Source organism: Lepidochelys olivacea, assembly GCF_965140295.1.
Source record: "Lepidochelys olivacea isolate rLepOli2 genome assembly, chromosome: 24".
Taxonomy (NCBI): domain Eukaryota; kingdom Metazoa; phylum Chordata; order Testudines; family Cheloniidae; genus Lepidochelys; species Lepidochelys olivacea.
Window position 1 is genome coordinate 3,660,681 of NC_140434.1, and position 17,976 is coordinate 3,678,656.

The 17,976-nt window shown below is 52.1% G+C and overlaps 1 protein-coding gene across 1 annotated transcript; it reads left to right on the forward strand.

The window, feature by feature from the left end:
- Positions 1-3,932: 3,932 nt before the first annotated feature.
- LOC311512395 (SLAM family member 6-like) lies at positions 3,933-17,015 on the forward strand (the record flags this gene model as incomplete). The annotated part of the gene is made up of 7 exons (XM_084613608.1): positions 3,933-3,945; positions 5,715-5,775; positions 9,946-10,064; positions 11,035-11,199; positions 12,659-12,997; positions 14,190-14,486; positions 15,339-17,015. The coding sequence occupies 7 exons, from the start codon at positions 3,933-3,935 to the stop codon at positions 15,473-15,475; spliced, it is 1,131 nt and encodes a 376-aa protein (XP_084469734.1). The 3' UTR covers positions 15,476-17,015.
- Positions 17,016-17,976: the final 961 nt, after the last annotated feature.

Genomic DNA, 17,976 nt, shown 5'->3' on the forward strand with positions numbered 1-17,976 from the left:
TCATCGGTGGGTGCCCAGGGGAGCGAAGCCCCGCGCAGGGCCTCCCCGGGCGCGTCGCTCGTAGGCGGCTTCACCGAGCGCCTGCGCAGCGCGTCACCGGCGGGGACCTTCGGGCTTCCCTGCAGCCCCGGGGACAGGCCCGTGGGAGCCTCCCCCCGGCTCGGGGTTCGCCCCGCTCAGTCTCGCCCCGGGGCCTCGGACCGCCCCCCACCTCCCCCCCATGGGGCCTCACCCCCCCCCCAGCTGCTCCCCCTGGGGCCTCGGACCTGCCCCCAGACTCCCACTTTCTCCCCCTGTGGGACCTGGGATCCCCCTTCCCCCCTGTGGGACCTGGGATCCCCCTTCCCCCCTGTGGGACCTTTGGACACCTCTCCTACTCCCCTCCCCCCAATGGGGACGTGGACCCACCCCTGTCCCCACACAAGGGGCTGGATGTCTTTCCCCGGCCACCACTCAAAGGCCTCAAGGAAATGCCTTGAACCTGAATGACGCGGAGGGCGGGCTCTGCCCAGCAGCGGGGAGGTTGGAGGCAGGCATCAGCCAGGGGCAGAGTTAAGGGTATTCGGGAGCCTTCGCTGTAGCGTTGTCAACCCCAAGTGTTCAGAACTTGGGGAAACCCACCAAAATTATGAAACGGGCTTAAACATCAGGAGATTTTAATCATAACGGATGTTGGGTTCTTTTGATTTGCCTGCTGGCTTCTGAGGCTTTAGGCTGCACTCGGGTCATGGTTTCAAGCTTCTCTGTGTAACCGTGAGGGCTAGAAACTTTAATTTAAAAAATCTAAATAAAAGCTGAGACTCTTGCGTGACTCCTGGAGTTGGGGCTGTAAGAAAAGCATGAAATATTGTGAGACAAGACTTGAGATAAAATTGCAAGTGGTTGCAACTTTTGGCTGTGTTCTGGGGCGTAGCAGGAGCCAGCTGAGTTTCCTGGCTAAGGCTGCCCTGCTTCCTATGGCCCCTATTGGGTCTGGGAAGTAGAGCCTAGCCACAGTGCTTAGCACTACAGCCACACCCCTGATTTCCGCCGACATTGGGGGCTGGGAGTACAGCTGTTGTGGAGTCCTTGTGGCAACTCTGTACTGGCTTGTGCGGTCCCCTGGGTAGGGCATATTCCCCAGGGTCATTTTTCTCTGCTTATTGTGTGAGCCCTGGTGTGCAGTTTTCACACTCATCTGCATTTGCGTGCACAGATGTGAGGTTTGGTGCATGTCATCCAGTGTTCTTGTTAATTTTACAGGCGCTGTTCAGCAGACCCTTGGAAAACTGGCACCTAAGGTGCTGGGAACCTGCCAGGCACAGATCCCTCTGAGTGCCCATTGGGAGCTGAAGTCACTCAGCGTCTCACAAGATCAAGCATGATGCAGTAAAGCAGCCTAGAAGACATTGCCCTCCGTATGGGAAGAGCCGTCGTTGGACGATCCCACAGGCCACTTTATGAAATCCATCCCGGTCAGCCAATCTAGTCTCTTTTTCTTTCTGCTGTGGTGATGGAAGCGAAGGGGTGAGAGAGATTAATTAGGGCTTGTAAAGTGCTCTGGGACTCTCCCAAGGAAGATGCTTCTTGTAAAGTGCTAAGTATTGTTTTTGTCAGCCCAGCCTCAGAAGGGAATATTTTATAAAAGTGAATCTTGATCACTATCTGTTAGTAATAAATTATAAAACACTGCGTTTCTCTCCTGCATGCATTCTCTCTCTCTCTCAGCTCCCCACAGCAGGCTGATCCTGTTGCATGCTGGTAGGAGCGGCCTATTTCTCAAGATGTGCCTTTGTGAAGGGGGGGAGGAGAAGCTTTTTTTTTTTTTTTTTGGTCTTTGCCAGAATGATGCACAATAACAGCTCTTTGTACTTTAACGCTGTAGCATCTTTTATCTGAGAAGCTCAAAGCATCTTACAAACAGTAATGAATTAAGCCCCCTGTGGAGCATTTTCATCCCCTGAAAAACAGGAAATTGTAGCATTACCTGGAAATGTAATTTGAAGTGTCTAATATTTGGGAGCCTGTGCACCAGGGCTTGACTCTCCATTGCTTTGCACCTTGTGTGATCATTCAAAGCAGTGCAAAGTGCTTGTAGAAGGCTACCAAATCTGAGATGGGTTTTACATCTACCTTGGAATGGTGTAAATGACTACATAAGATATAGAGTACCAGGGGATCTGGCCCAGTGTAGTCCCCTGGCCCCCATTGTTGTAGGATTTGAGTGCCTGACAAACACTAATGGATTCATCCTCACAGCGGTGATGCAGAGAAGTAGGGTTATTATTCCCCTTTGAACAGATGGGAAATTGAGATCCAGAGGAATTAGGGCCTTAGCCCTGGAAACACTGAAGCTCCTGGGTGTAGGACCTGGTGGGGAGTGAGACAGGAAGTGGGGGTGCCAGAAAGGAGGAATGTGACGCTCATTGTATTACCCCTTGCAGCCAAAAGCAACACCCTGAGGCAAAGAGGAAGCCAGAGCAGCTGTTGAAGAACTGGGGTGATTTTAACCTAATGCAGACTACTAACCAGCAGGCATGTTCAGCACCCACTGTAGCTTTGTACAGCGCTATGCAGTGATCCACTCTGATGAGGTCTGGATCCAAAGGAAACTGTCACCAGTGCTTCCTTGGATGTCATGGAAAAATCTGATGCCACCTTGGATTCTAGATTTGGGAATCCCAGGGGAAGCCCTCACATTGAGAACCAACAGACGGGCAGATTAGAACCAGAGACCAAACCCTGTACTGCCCTTAAGATCCCTCCCCCAACCTGCCAGCACCACCTTTGTCTTGTCCATGTTGAGCTTTGCTGTTGTCTTCTTTAAGGGGGAATAAACAAGGCCTAGTGTGCCTGAACTCACTGAAACTGCAAACTGTCAACCAGGGGGAAGAGCAGTGAGTGGCCTGCAGCTCAGGGAGGGTGAACGGAGTGCACTGCTCACAGCAGAGCAGGGGCCGGTGCCACTTCAGTGAGTATCGATTCCTCTCCGCTCTCCACCATCCATGTGAGAAATACGGCTCCGGTTAGGCTGGATGTGTATGGTAAAGTTCTGATTTACAAAGCTCTGCTGGCCCTTAGCTGAGAGTCTCAGGGTGCAGGCAGTTAAAGAGCAATCCCAGTTATAAGTGCAAATCGTTAAGCATCATCAAATGCAGAAGAGGATAGGGAATTGCCACAGTGACCTAGTTCCAACTGCTTTTACGGTGTAGTGGTTACTGTGTTTGCATTATGTACAGTAGGTCCTGGGTTCAAGTCCCAGTGAATCTAGCACAGTCACCTTAGAAGGCAGTGTGGCTTAGAGTATGTGACTAACAGGAGTGCTGTGTTCCGTTCCTGGTCTTGTGACTTCGGGCTAGTCACATTTCCTCTGTTAGCTGCCTACTGAGGCAGGATAGTCTAGTGGTTAGGGTGTGCGCCTGGGCTATGGGAGACCTGGGTTTAATACCCTGCTCTGCCACAAACTTCCTGTGTGACCTTGGGAAGTCACTTAGCCTCCCTGTGCCTCAGTTTCCCTTCTGTACAATGAAGATAATAGCAATACCCTGCATCCAAGGCATGCTGAGCGGCCATATATTGTGAGGTACTCAAATGCTGCTGAGGTAGGAGTTAGATAAGTACCATGGCTAGATACTGTGGGGTTTTGTGCGCCTTCTTCTGAGGCTTCTGGCCCACAATGGGGCATGGGTCTAACCTGATCCAATGTTCTCATCCCTGGGCCATTACATCAAATACAGGATTTAAAATTAATCATTTTAAAGTGAGCACGGTGCCAACACCAGATTACAGTAGGTGGTACAGCTCAGAAGCTTTGGTGTTTCATACCTTAGGGCCTGGGCCTGCTGTGAGTTGGTGTCTCCCGCCATCAACTTCAAGGAGAGCTCTTAGTACCACTCAGCACTGTTCAGCAGTGTCTGAAGTCAATGGATTGGGGTAAAGCGGGAAACCCCATAATGAGCTCACATGGTGCGGGAAGGGATTTGTCCTCATGCTTCAGGGCATGAAGTGATCACCCCTGGAGGGATCAGGAAGGAACGACTCCTCTGTAGGCAGCATTGTACAAGTGACCAGGTGCATTATAGGTGGAATTTCCCCCCACTCACAGGGCTATTACAAGAAGCAGGACTTAACTGATGTATGTACCTTTGTTGTGGCCCTCTCCCCAGCAGATGAATTTCACCCCACGAGCAACATTTGCACCTTCAGAGGCATCGTTCTAGACTGTAGGCAGGATTCCAGGCTCCAGTCAATACAGCCGTTGCCTGAGCTAGAGTGGTAAATCTTTGCAAAGCGACTCCTTTTGTGTCACAAACAGATGATAAATGGCCACGACTCTCACTTTGATACCTTTCTGCGATGAAGGAAGCCAGTCTGTGTTTCATACAGATGAGACAGCTCTTTTCCTGGGGACACACTTCCCTCTGGTGGCTGACAAAGATGCAGCCGTGTTAGTCTGTATTCGACTAGAAAAAGAAAAGGAAGACTTGTGGCACCTTAGAGACTAACCAATTTATTTGAGACTAAGCTTTCGTGAGCTACAGCTCACTTCATCAGATGCATGTGAAGTGAGCTGTAGCTCACTCAAAGCTTAGTCTCAAATAAATTGGTTAGTCTCTAAGGTGCCACAAGTCCTCCTTTTCTTTTTGCTAATAAAGATGGTTTCTTTGAGGCTCATTCCCTCCTGTTAGAGTCACCTAAGCGGAGGGAGTCACAGAATGGGGGTGGGGAACAGGGAGAGTATTTTTCAGTTCTCAGATTTTAACACGAGAAAGAGACGACCATGATAAAAATGTAATGAGGTGACGTGATTATGGTGCATAAATGCAGAGCAAGAACCAGTGACTCGAAGTTAAAGCCAGACAAATTCCAATTAGAAACAAGGCCCACATTTTTAACAATGAGGGTGATCAACCACTGGAACAAACTGCCAAGGGAAGTGGTGGATTCTTCATCTCTGGGGTTTTTAGATCAAGACTGGAGGCCTTTCTGCAAGGTCTGTCTTAGCCCAAGCCAAGGTTTGGGGCTCAATACAGGGATAAGTGGGTGAAATTTTCTGGCCCATGTTATACGGGAGGCCAGACTAGATCTAATGATCCATCTGGCCTTTAAATCTGTTAATCATGGTGGGTGTTTACTAGCTCTGGGATCACCTTCTTCTTTTATACATTTTCTTACAGTAATTTAGTGCTCAGATTCCATTCCTGTTTAACCCCAGGACAGCTTAACCCTGTCACGGGTGTCTTGGAGAAAAATGGACCAGAGTTGGAAATTCCTGCTCCAAACTGCCCCAGATTTCCTGGCGTTTAGCTCCAGGGTTGTGGTTGGACCCATCTTGGAGAGCCTGTTTTCTTCTGTGGAGGGTCCTCTCCAGGCTCTGCTGGTGGCTAGAAGGGGAAAGTTGAAGCTGTCTGTAAGAGAAGATTATGGGCAGATGGATAAACAGGGAAAGGGAACTTGTAATGACCTGATCAGGAGCCGCTCTGGCAGCTGGTGCTCAAAGGGCTGTTACTCTGATGTGACAGGCTGCTCAGACACCCACTCAGATCCATCCTTGGTTGTTTTCACCACCGAGCGAGTAAAAAAGCTCCAAAATCTCCTGTTCCCCTGTCACGTTTCTCATTGTGCTGCTCCCAAGGCCATGGGGCTGTGCTTCTCTCGGCTCAGCCTGCTCGCTCTCTTGTCTCTGCTTCTCTCATCTGCAGATGAGCATGAGCAAGTTGGTTAAATCTTCACAGGGAGTCTGGGAAGGACACACTGGATCCAACGCACCAGAGAGAAGTTGCAAAGATTGAGGGGGTATGTGGCTAATATTTGAACCTTGCCATTCATAGTGGATACATTTTAACATGGGCCGAGTGACTGGCAAGAGTCCACCCCACGAGGGGTCAAAGAGAACATTGGCAGTTCCCTGGACAAGGCTGGTACCACGGGGATTAGGTGCATTCTCCATGGTGACCAGTGTCTCTAGGACTGCTCTGTGGTGACATAGAGCACATACGAATGCCTGGTCAAGACTAACCTGATTGTCAAACCTGGGCTGGGGAACTTCCACCTTGGTCCAGACCTGCCCAGATCTGTTGTTCTCAGGCCACGCTGCAATGTTCATCTACATTTCCAGATCCCATCACTCCTGTGGTTACTCAGTGATAGGGTAGATGTACTTGTAGTTACAGAGTTCAGCCAGTAGGGGTCTCCATGTGCCGAGTAAAGTTCCAGATAGGCTGTGATCCCTGGTAAACAAGAGAGACAAAGCTGGGATCGAGCCCTTGGCACAGCTGAAAAACTCAGCCCTGGGACAGCTCCAGCTGGCCTCTCAAAAACTGAGGCATCCAGAAATCAGTGGCCACCTTTGAAAATATGGCTGTTAGGTTTTGGGAAGCTGGAAACGTGCCAGGGCTGATACAGCAGCAAGAGGGAGGCACTGATTGTCTTGGAATCTGTTACACATGGAGGAGGAAGCCCATGTGAGAGAGGCCCGGTACAATACATTGTATCCCTGGAAGGGGCCCAGATGCCACAAGTGATGGACACAGGATAAGAACCTGTATAGAATTGAACCCAACTGGTTAATTACTTCCTGGATTTGGGCTGATGGCTCCATATTATCACATGGCTGTATTTTTAACACATTATGACAGTGATGACAAAGACACATTATCAGGCCAGATCCTCAGTGGGTGTAAATCACTGGTGCATCACTGATGTCAGTAGAGTGACATTGATTTACACCAGCTGAGGATCTGGTCCCCGGAGCTTTGGATAGGTGATTTTTTGCATTCATTATAAATTCAAATAAATAGCTGTATCTCCAGGCATTTTCTAAATCAATCCTCATATAGCACATCCCTGCTCCGCTAAAAAAGGAGCTGTTTATAGTGTTGTATTTTTATTTCTACTTTGCTCTAAGTCCAGGACATCACAGACCTGTCACAGATACATATTTCCCTCACTCTCTGCGTCTCTTCCCCCCCTGGTCACAGGAGCAGCTTTCAGTCCTTGTGGCTTAGAGGTGATTAGTGTGACTGTGTTATTGGCACTCTGAATCGCTGCGATTGTCTTGGTGACGGGTTGGATAGAAAACCCCAGAACATCTGAACTGCTGGAGCTCTCTGAGTCAGAGTGAAACCACGTTGCAGATGTTGAAGGAGGTGAAAGGAAAAGGCTAGGGAAATCTGTTTTGTTCTTAGCTCTGAAAGTCTCTCCTTCTTCATCCTCCTTTGTAATCTTGCAAGCTAAATGTTGCTGGGACCATTACTGCCACAGACTCCCTGTGTGACCTCAGAGAAGTCACTTCCCCCACCTCTGTGCCTCAGTTTCCCTGTGTGTAAAATGGGAATAAAAATGCTCACCAAAGTATTCAGGGCAGGCGGGCTGCGGCAAATTAAGTAATTCTGGCAAAAGCATTTTGGAGTCCTTTGGTCGAAGGGACTGGGACTCAGGACTCCTGGGTCCCATTCGTAACTCTGGCACTGACTTGCTGCATGATGTAAAGCAAATCACATCCCTATGTGCAAAATGGGAATGTTTCCCTTCCCGCCGGACTTGTGTGAAGGTCGTTAATTAATATCCATAAAGAGCTTTGAAGTCCTCTGCTGGATGCAAATTATAATGATTTCAGCTGTTATTGTAGCTGAATGCAGCACAGGGACACTATTGATTGCTTCTAACTTACTTTTGACTCATGGAGGTTTCAACATAAGCGCTTCACAAGGACAGCCATTAATCATTTGTGAAACTCACAAGCCCACAAAGCTCAAACACAATGACAGTGTCCATTGCACTGAGGTGTTTTGCTCTCCTGCCTTCTCTTGGTGCAATGTCATGATGAACCCTTGAATAATAAAGACAATTAACACCAAACCTCAGTGGTTTAAATGTCCCAGCTAGTTCCTCAACTACCTACCACTTAGCGACAGTGTCTGCTGGTGGATGGGAGATTGGAAAAGATGCTTCTAAAATTGAAGGGTTTTTTAATTGTAGATACTTTATATTTTAAAAAATTAACTAACTTTAGTGTGATTGTTTTAGAATACAGGTAATGCAGGGGGGTTAGCTGGCCCATATTGGTAAAGGGATTTTAAGCTTTAATTGTATTGGTTACTGGTTGAAATCCAGGTTAGGCAAGTAAAGGTCAAAAGGGGTTCCCCATTTGACGGTTTTTGGGTGGCTTAGTGATAGATCTAAGCTAGCAAGTGTTGTGGAATAGATGCTCGCAGGTCCTGGCCAAGTACCATTAGTGCAGAGGTTCCTGCATAAGTGAGACAAGACGTTGATATCCTCTCTGATCATTGACAGGATTCTCCGTCCTGCCAGAACGTCTCATGACCAAAACATCTTTCTACCGTGGGGCCGCTAGGCGGCAGAGCTAACCCACCTTCTACCGTGGGGCCGCTAGGCGGCAGAGCTAACCCACCTTCTACCGTGGGGCCGCTAGGCGGCAGAGCTAACCCACCTTCTACCGTGGGGCCGCTAGGCAGCAGAGCTAACCCTCTGATGGCGGAGGACTCTGCTGCCTTTAACCTAGGCCAGGAAGGCTTGCGGGTTTCAGTGTCTGCATACTATGGTGATGGGGGCTTTAAAAAGGGCAAGAGGAGGTTGCAAAGTAGCAGAGTTTAAACACTACGGTGGACAGGTGTGTGAGAGAGAAGCGGATGGGGGTGGGAGGATAGATGGAGACCCTGGATGGATGGATGGTACATGGACGTGTTCTCTGTAAAAGGAAATGTTTCTCCTTTCAGTTTCGTTCAGTGAATTTAGAGCTGCTTTGTGTTCCTCTCCTGTCTTGCACTGATCAGTTTGCGCCATGTGGGTGGCTATTTCACATGACATGTCAGCGCCCCTTCACCTGCTGGCGTGAGGGATGCCTGCGATGATCGGGGATCACGAGGCTGCTTAGACTCAAACAGGTCCCTAGCTGGCCTTCAGGGACCTTGGACCTGGGGCTGGATCTGTGAGTGCAGAGAGATGGGAAGGAGCAGGGTGGGTGAGAAAGCCCAGCACAGTGTGATGTGTGGGAGAGGCACAGCCCTGGGATGGGACAAAGCGAAAGAAGAATTCAACAGAAGTGAGGAAGGGAGCAGGGGAGGGAGAGCAGGGAGAGACCAGCTGGACACCGCCTCCTGGGAGGTGCTATGCTGGCGAGATGGAGGGGGAGGCTCTCAAGTTGTTGCTAAATAGACCATCCATTCTGAGCTACTGAAACTTACCCAGCGCAGAGGGGCGAGCACAACCCTTTGCAGTCTGCTGTGGGGCTCGAAGAGCTGTGTTGAATCAGGGTATCCATGGAGCTCAATCAGTGGGGAGGGTGGAGCAGCCTCATGCCACCTGTAGAGTCAGCAGAGCATGGGTGACATGGTCCAGGGAGGGGAGAGACAAGGAGGGTGGTGGTGAGGGAGATCCAGGAAGCTGAACACAAGGGAACAGATGGGCTTCACATGTAGGCTTCTGAATGAAGTGGGGATTCTGGGCTTGAGCCCTGTTGATGCTCAGGCCCCTTGGAACAGCTGCAGCGTGGGTGTGACTGTAACTGATGCTGTCTTCAAGGCCCCTTCATGCTGCCGGAGGGGTATGAAGGGGCCTCGGTTTCCCTGGGCTGGGAATCAGGCTGACGGACCCTGCAGGCCAGTAGTTGAATGTCTCAGCAAGACCACAGCTCTTGGCAACAAGAGACATGTTGCTGTTGTCAGGGAGATGTGGTTTTGACCTTGGTCCGGGCCAGCCTGTTCGTGCACAAAATACCCAGAGCTGTCACACAAGCATGATTGCAATGTACAGCCAAATGGGAGTTGGCTTTGATAACAAGGAATAGCTGCCTGTCTATCCGGCTAGCCCCATACACACCCGCCTATCCATCCCCATACACAGCGGCCTATCATCACCTTTCTAAAACACTCATCACTTACGCACCACGTTTTACCAGCCCTCAGCTCCATCCATGGCTTTCAAATCTCTCTCACTTGAACCCAGATGGAGGTGGCGTTCCGGAGCCACCGATCTCCCTAAGACTCTGGAGACAGATGTGTCCACGTGGGACCGTTTTCATTTTCACCTCCTCTCTGACCAGCTCGATTGCAGCCGTCATGCTCGTAGGTGCTGTGACCGCTTCAGCTCCCCCAAGCCCCGCCAAGTCAGGGCTGGCGAGTCCGTGGAGTTCTACCATCCCCACAGGAATCCTGGGCAAAGCTGCTCCATACGGGCAGACCCTCCCATGGAGGGTGCCCCCTTGTCTCACGCTGCCCCGTGGGGTTGGGGAAAACGAGGGCTTCCCCGTGAAGGGAGTGCTCTGTCCAGGAGACCGTCCAGGCAGAAAGGGCGCTAGGGCCTGCCGAACACATGGATTTCCGAGCAGGGGCCCTTGTCCCTGCAGTGGGCGGCTGCCTGGGTTTGTGGTTAAGGCACATGCTGGGGAACGGTTTTGCGCTGGGCACCGCTAGGGCCAGTCACAAATCAGGCCTGTATGCTTCAGATCTGACGGCCAGGAGGGACCCGAGGTGGAGCTGCTGCCTAGCACAGTCCAGAGAATTCCACCCCGTCACCCTGCACGGAGCCCATGGCTTGTGTCTGGCTAAAGCGTCACTTCCAGAAAGGCTGGAGAGCTACTGGCCCGGGTCAGGGTGGGGGCTGCAGTTGCACTGACCCAGTGGGAATTCTGTGCAGGACCTTGAATTCCAGGTGCTCCCCGGTGCAGGGGCGGCATAAGAACATGGCTAGCCCCCATTGGAGGAAGCAGCATGGGCCAGGGAGCCCTCCCCTTCCTCCTCCCCAGGGTAGCTGTTCTTGTGCTCAGGCCGGGGGAAGGGCAGCGACCGAGACCAGGGGTGAGTGGTTGAAAGGATGGGAGGCTCATTACGCTCCCCTTTCCGCTACAGTACCTGGTCAGGAGCCAGACCCCACCGGGCTCTCTGTGCCTCAGTTTCCCCACAGGTTGGCCATTTTGCAGATGGGGCTAAAGCTGCTGCTGTTCGTAAAGCGCTGCGGTGGGAGGGAGGCAAGGTGGACTGTTGCAAAGAGAGAATGACGTGTGAAGGAAGTAACACTGAGAGCTTGTGATCCAAGGGAGCTGCAGCTACGTAGAGTTGACTGTCATCTCAGTGCCTTCTTCAGCGGCGACGGGCGAAGCAAAGCTCCCAGGAGGCAAATCCCTCCTGCTGCGAGAGCATGGGCTGGGGCCGTGCTCAGCTCCCCCTGCTTGCTCTCCTGGCTCAGCCCTCCAAGCCCCAGGTGAGTGATGGGGCATTACGGCTGTGAGACATGTGGCAACCTCGTGCCAAGGGGAACCTTGGAAACCACAGCCCCTGTGCCCAGACTAATGCTGGTGCAAATCCAGAACCGCTCCATTGAGCTCAGCGACTCTGGCTTTACACCAGTGTAACTGAAAGCAGAATCTGGCCCAGCCTGTGTTGGGCTCCTTCCTTGCTCTGATAGCTGGTTCCCTGCCAGGAACAATTGCTGGGCCTAGCCCCCCATCCCCAAGCTCTGTGCCGGAGTTTGGTGAGATGTTTCTCTCCCCTGAGACTGGGGGGGGCGGGGGTGGTGTCACCAGGAGGCCATTCTGGTCCCCAGAGCTTGATGGGAACAGAAATGGATATGTAAGTGTAACAAGGCGAGACTCACTCCTGCAGCGCCTCCCACTGGTCATCCAGGGAATTAGCTCACCAGCCTCTGCAGCGCCAGTGTCCCGCCTCTTGCTGGCCCCTGTGTCCCTCCTGGACCCCAATGCCCCTTTATCTGGGGGTTTCTGCCACAGCAGTATCCCCTCAGTCTTTGGGTCTCCTCTCCCCAGGGAACCCCCAACCCCCTAATCCCACCTTGCCTCAGCCTATGGGCTACTGCCTTTCACTGGGGCCAACTGCACTCTGTATAAGCCAGTCATCATAGGCAAGGCGGGGTGGGGGGTAGGACCTACTGTCTCTACCCAGCCCCAGGCTGCCCCTTTGCAGCCCCACACCCCAGGGAGTTTCCAGGTGGGAGCTCCCCAGCACTACCCCCCCCTCAAGTTCCTGTTTAGCTTTCAGGCAGCTAGGTCCTTCCCTCTCTGCAGTTAGAGAGGGACTAGCTGAGTGCCTGGCTCACAGCCTTTTATAGGGCCCAGCTGCACCCTGATTAGGGCGTGGCCCAGCTGTGGCTGCTTCCCCAATCAGCCTGGGCTTTTCTCCCCACCCCACCCCTTTCCCAGGGCTGGCTTTAACCCTGTCAGGGCTGGAGTGGGTGACTACCCCTCTACAGTAGGGTATTGGGATTCTTGGGGGGGGGGTGGAAAAGAGTAGCAGAGAGGGAGGATTGCCTAGTGGTTAGAGCACTAGCCTAGGAGATGGAAGTTCTGGGTGCAATTCCCTGCTCTGCCACACACTTGGGTGAGTCACTTAGGCGCTCAGTGCCTCAGTTTCCCCAGCTGTACAATGGGCATAATGGCACTGCCCTGCCTCACAGTGCGGGTTGGGAAGATAAAAACATGAATAATTGTGAGGTGCCCAAATGCTACGGTGATGGCTGCCCTAGAAACACCGAGGGTAAGTCTCTAGTGTCAGCTCTGAGGCCAAAACCAGACCCGGCAGCTGGGGATAGGGATGGACTCCCGTCAGTTTGTTCTCTCTGGCTTGTGCTGCAGCAAGTGGGGAAATCAGTGGCCACCCCCACCCTTGCCCCCCGCAACTTTGATCTCCTGGGCTCTGTTTCTCAGATCCTGGATTAACCCAAGCACTGACTCCCCGCCGCCAGGTGAATGGGACTCTGGGAGGATCGGTCGTGCTGTCTGTGGATCTATCCCCCGGGACAAAGGCAAAAGAAATCGAATGGAGTTTCAGTGCTGGGACAGGTGCGACGATCCAGCTGGCTGAGTTCAATGGAGGGAAGTTTGAGCGACCGGATCCCAGCGACAGATTTCAGCAGGGGCTAGCAATGTACGTGACCTTGCTGAGGATCAAGGCTCTGGAGCTGGGCGATAGCGGAGTTTATGAGGCCCGGGTTAAGATCGTACCAGCAACTGTGGAAGATCAGGCCTTTCTTCTCGCGGTCTGTGGTAAGTGACTGTTTAAAACCGTGTTGAACTGAAGTTTGAACAAGTGAAATCATCTTTCAGGGCTGTTAATAAAAGCGTGTTCCTTCGCTTTTATTAAAAGGCCCCGTGGATAATAACTCCTGGCTTGTGTCCTGTGGAGGAAATACGTGCATTGGGGTTGGGTTTTCCCAGCCTGCACGAGGCAGGGAGGAGGATGTGCGGGAGGAAGGCTGTCACCCAGCCCTCAGTTCTGCATAACTGAGAACCTCCCTCCAGCCCTTGTGTGGGGCTGCTGGGTTTGTGCTGTGATGGCCCGGTTACGTGCACAGCTGCACGTTGTATGCTGGGTTCGTGCCGTGATGGCCCTGCTACCTGAATAGCGGTTCCCTGGCTCTCCTGTGCACAATTATCCCCTCTGTTGCGGATGCCATCCAAGCTAGCACAGTGGTGCTCACTGCTTGTGAACGAGTTGCAGCAAAGCACACCTCCAGGCAGCTGTCAGAGGGAGCCCCTGCTGTGCGTTTGGTGGAGGATGGAGCTCTCCAGGGGATTCAGATCTGATTCTCGTGAGGTGTCCCTGTATCTCTTAGCTGTGCCCCAAGAGTCACATCCCCTATTCACCCAGCTCTGCCCAGCCCCCTGCAAACCATTCATAGCCTTAGACTGTCTTGCATTGTCCCATCATTAGTGGCAGCCTCCCTGAGGCTCTGCTCATTTACATCAATGCCCCTTTACCCCACCCTGGCAGTGCAAAGGAGCCTTCAAGGGGTGTAAAGTGGGCCCATTGTAAGGCCCTTTTGTGCTGCCAGAGACATGGAAAGAGCCCTTATGATACATCTACACTGCAAAAAAAAAGAAAAGCCCCTGGCAGCCAGTCTCAGCGCTCGGGTCACCTGACTCAGAGCCCAGGTCATCTCACTCGGGCTCTTGAGGTTTGAGCTAGTGGCTAAAAATAGCAGTGTAGAACTTCCTGCTCGGGCCTGGAGCCCAGGCTCTAACGTCTGGCGATGGGAGCGGGTCTCAGAGCTCGAACTCCAGCCCATGCAGGAATGTCTCCACTGCTCCTTTGAGCACTCTAGCAGGCCCCCGGGTCAGCTGGCCTGGGCTCTGAGCTGCCAGGTGGTTGTTTTTTCCCCAGTGTAGATGCCTTCTGTGTCAATGAGAGTCAGGCCCCCAGAGTCTTTCATTCTCATTTTATTTCTTCTGAATGCAGAGCCCGTTCCAATGCCAAAGATATGGATTCACTCACTCTCCAGCACGACCGATGGGTGCAATGTCACTCTGCAGTGTCAGGCGTCTGGCAGGGAAGAAGTTAACGTCTCCTGGATGAGAGGGAACCCACCCCGAGGCCTGGGCGATTCTGAGCGGTACCAGCTGGCCCCTGATGGCAGGACCCTCCGCCTGTCTCTGCAGCCCAACCGCCCAAACTCTACCTTCACCTGCACGGCCAGCAACCCTGGGGACCAGAAGAGCATCTCTCCTGACCTGCAGAGCATCTGCCAAAGCGGAGGTGAGTTATCAGCCGGGCGTGTCTGTCTGCTCATTTACACCGGCTTTATGCTAGCCTAGCTTCTCTGGTCTCAGTGCTGCCACTCCTGATTTACAGCAGTGTAACTGAGCGGAGAACCAGGTCCCCGGACAGAGGAATAAATACACTGGCCGCAGCCCTGATTTTCGTTCATGTACGCCGCTAAAGCAGTGAGCAACTCTGGAATTTACTCCCACTTCCAGGCCCCTTTACTCTGCCAGTGCAAAGTAAAGGGGTCTTAGTGCAAATGTGGATTCAGGCTTGTCAGTCCAATCCCCCTGACTCTGTCTTTTCCCCATTGCAGGAGCGGCTCCCAGTCTTTGCCATTGGAGAGCCATTACTGTGGCTCTGTTCCTGGGATCAATGCCATTGTCCTTGTGAACCTGCTGCACAGAAAAACGCCCTAACGCTGGTGGTTGGGCTCGAACCTCGTACCGCAGACCCCTAATGAGAAGGTGTACGGGCCGACTGGGACTGCCGGGGAGGCGGGGGGAGCAGGCTATCAGGTGAAATCCTGGCCCTAGTGCAGTTTTGCCAATGACTTCTGTGGAGTCCAGATTTCACCCCCAGGTGTAGCTTGGTCCCCAGAATCTCCTGCTCATCGGAGAATATTCTGAGCAAGCTTTGTCTAAAGGAGATGTTTCTCCACGGTAAAGAGAAATAAAAGTACCGGATAGTTGAGAGTACTTTAATACTCAAGTATCGTGCTGAGTTGGGATTAGCAATGCAGTTACTGACCCACGCGTCTAGTGATACATATTCAAAGCCCTGCTCACTGATTGGCTGAAGTGGTTGGATTTCCATAATGACTCTAAGGTTCTCTCTCTAATGCAGCAGGTTTCAACCTGTGGTCTCTGCGGAGCTGTTCCAGGCATGGTGCAGGGAAGGCAAGGCGGACTCTGCATTCAGCCCACGGAAAGGGGCAGCTGACGGTCTGTCGAGCTAGGTACTTGAATGACCTCCACCGCTGAAGTACCTGCCAGGACTTGGAAACAGCCAGTACCATGGTCGGCATTACAGCGCTGCAGCAGGATGGCCTCACCACTGCAGTGTAGACGTACCCTGAGGGCCTTTTGCATCATTCTGGCCGCACCAAGTGGGTAGAATGAAAAAGGGTAGAAATTACAGTTACGTTCACTTTAAGGCTGCTCTAGGTTTCCAGGGCCATGTAAAGGGGCCTCATTGTCGATGTTTATGTGTAACCAAGGAAGTCGTTTACACCAGAATAAAGTCATTTCTCTTCCAGCATAGAGTCTCCACATGGGGTGTTATAACAGCGCAGACACAGTTCTGGTGTCAACTCCCCATGTAGACAAGCCCTTATCGCACAGCCGGTAGTTCCACTCTCGTCCTATATGCCGGAGATCCGTTGACTTGCATAGAACAGTGTTGTCTCCAATACAGTCTCTCCGTTGTGTTCTCCTCGGTAGCCCTCTGTGGAAGCCAGTGACTAACGTCTGTCACATGGGAACTCGTGCCTCCTTCCAGCCCATCAAGGGTGGAGACTGGGTCATGAGCGGCTCTCACATGGATTGACGGGACACGGCAGCTGCCGAATTTCCCCAGCCCCGTGCTGTCTTGTGCCCGTCACACTGGCAGCCCCCGGATGGAAACATGCTTGTTGTTTGGAACATGTTTTTCATTTCCTCTGAGCCGAACCCTGCTCCCCTGGAACCTGATGGGATCGAGATCTGCTCCTCCACTTGCAAATGCAGAGTGAGGGGCACAGCGGCTGCCCCTCGGCCTCGAGAGGCTGGCAGAGGCAAAACCGCTGAGCCTGGAGCAAGGTGGGAAGAGCACATTCCCATGCAAGGGCAGGGTTCGCACTGGATCTCATCCCCCTGCCCCACCTCTTCTCTGTTTGGGGCCCTCTAGGCCCTATTCACGCCTTACCCATTCGGTTTTGTTTTAACCCATTGTGTGCTGCAACTGTGGGTGAAATCCGGGCCCCAGGGATATCAACGGTGAAACTCCCACAGGCTCGCTAGGGGTGGGATTTCACCCAGGGAGGGCTCAGGTCCTGTAGGACAAGCTGCCTTCTGCATGAGACTCACTGATGGATATTGCAGCCGGTGGAGAAGCTGGAGAGCACGGGGGGCTGGCAACGGGCCGCAGAGCTTTTCACGGGTAGGTTGCTGGTTCCAGACCAGGCAGCAGAGCCTCCCAACTGTTAACATCTGAGGCACTCATGCCCAGATTGTAAAAGGTATTTCGGTGTCTACCTCCCATTGAAATCAATGGAAGTTAAGAACCTAAACACCCGAGACTTAACCACCGATTCCTACTAGATACGCGTCTTTACAAGGGTAACTGACCCTTGGAACAATTTACTTAGGGATGTGGTGCTGTGTTTGAAGTCATTAAATTAAGACTGGCTGCATTTGTCCAAGACCCACTCTAGCTCACTCACAAGTTGGTCTCAGTGCAGGAACTACTGGGTGACCCTCTGGCTTTGCTACGCCGGAGGTCAGATTAGATGGCCACAGTCGTCCCTTTGGGCTGTACTGTCTAGGGTTCTGGATAGCTAGGCAATGATGGACACCCATCTTATTGGTGCTGTGTTTGTTTGTCTGTAAATTATGTATCACTATGAACTACCCCAGCTGCCCTCCTCCTGGGTCCAGCTTACTTGTTGGCATCACTGTAGGGGCAGGTGTTAGGGAGTGACTGCGCTGACATGGGAATAGAAGCCCCGTGGACCAGGTCAGGATGGGCAGTTTGGTCCAAACATGCACATGCCGAGATCTAACGACCCCAAAGAGAATTGTACCCGCATCAGCTGCCAGAAGGATGCCAACCCTCCCTTGATTGGTTTCTCTTCCTTCTAGAACAGTGCATTGCCTTTCTGAAGAATCAGGGGACATTTACTACATGCCATCCAGCCTCTCTATAAACTGCATTCCCCAGCTGTTTTGGAAGATGGTGGTTTCCACCCATTGGCTTCTAGCTTCATATCAGAAGCTTTCAGTTCCTCCTTCTCGCCAGTGGGTAAGGGCAAACTCTGCACAAGTTAGTCCCCAGATGTTCCATCCAGGAACCAGCCCCAGACAAATCAGAGTTTCTGTGAATTTGCTCAAGGTTCATGGCGGCCTCATGCGAAGCCACTGGGTTGTCCTGGATTCTTTGCTGTGAATATTTGGGCAGCTGCACAAGCTTATTTGGTGCCTAGATTTTATGCCAGCCCTCTGCTCCTGGGTGAATTTCACCCTAGGATTTGTAAGGTGCTTTGAGATTCTCCGGTGGAAGGTGCTCCAGCTGGGGAAGGGCTTAATTAGTCTTTTGGGAACAGGTGAATCATTTTCCTTGAATTTCCAGAACCGCTGAGAGCAGAACAGGAAACACCTGACATTTCCCCTCCCCCCACTTTGTCCTTCTGAAACAAAACAGCCTATTATGTCAACGCTCTTCCTTTGTTTTTTTGCCTGGAGCGATTTTTTTAAATCAAAAAATAATCTTTCCTTCTTGTTAGAAA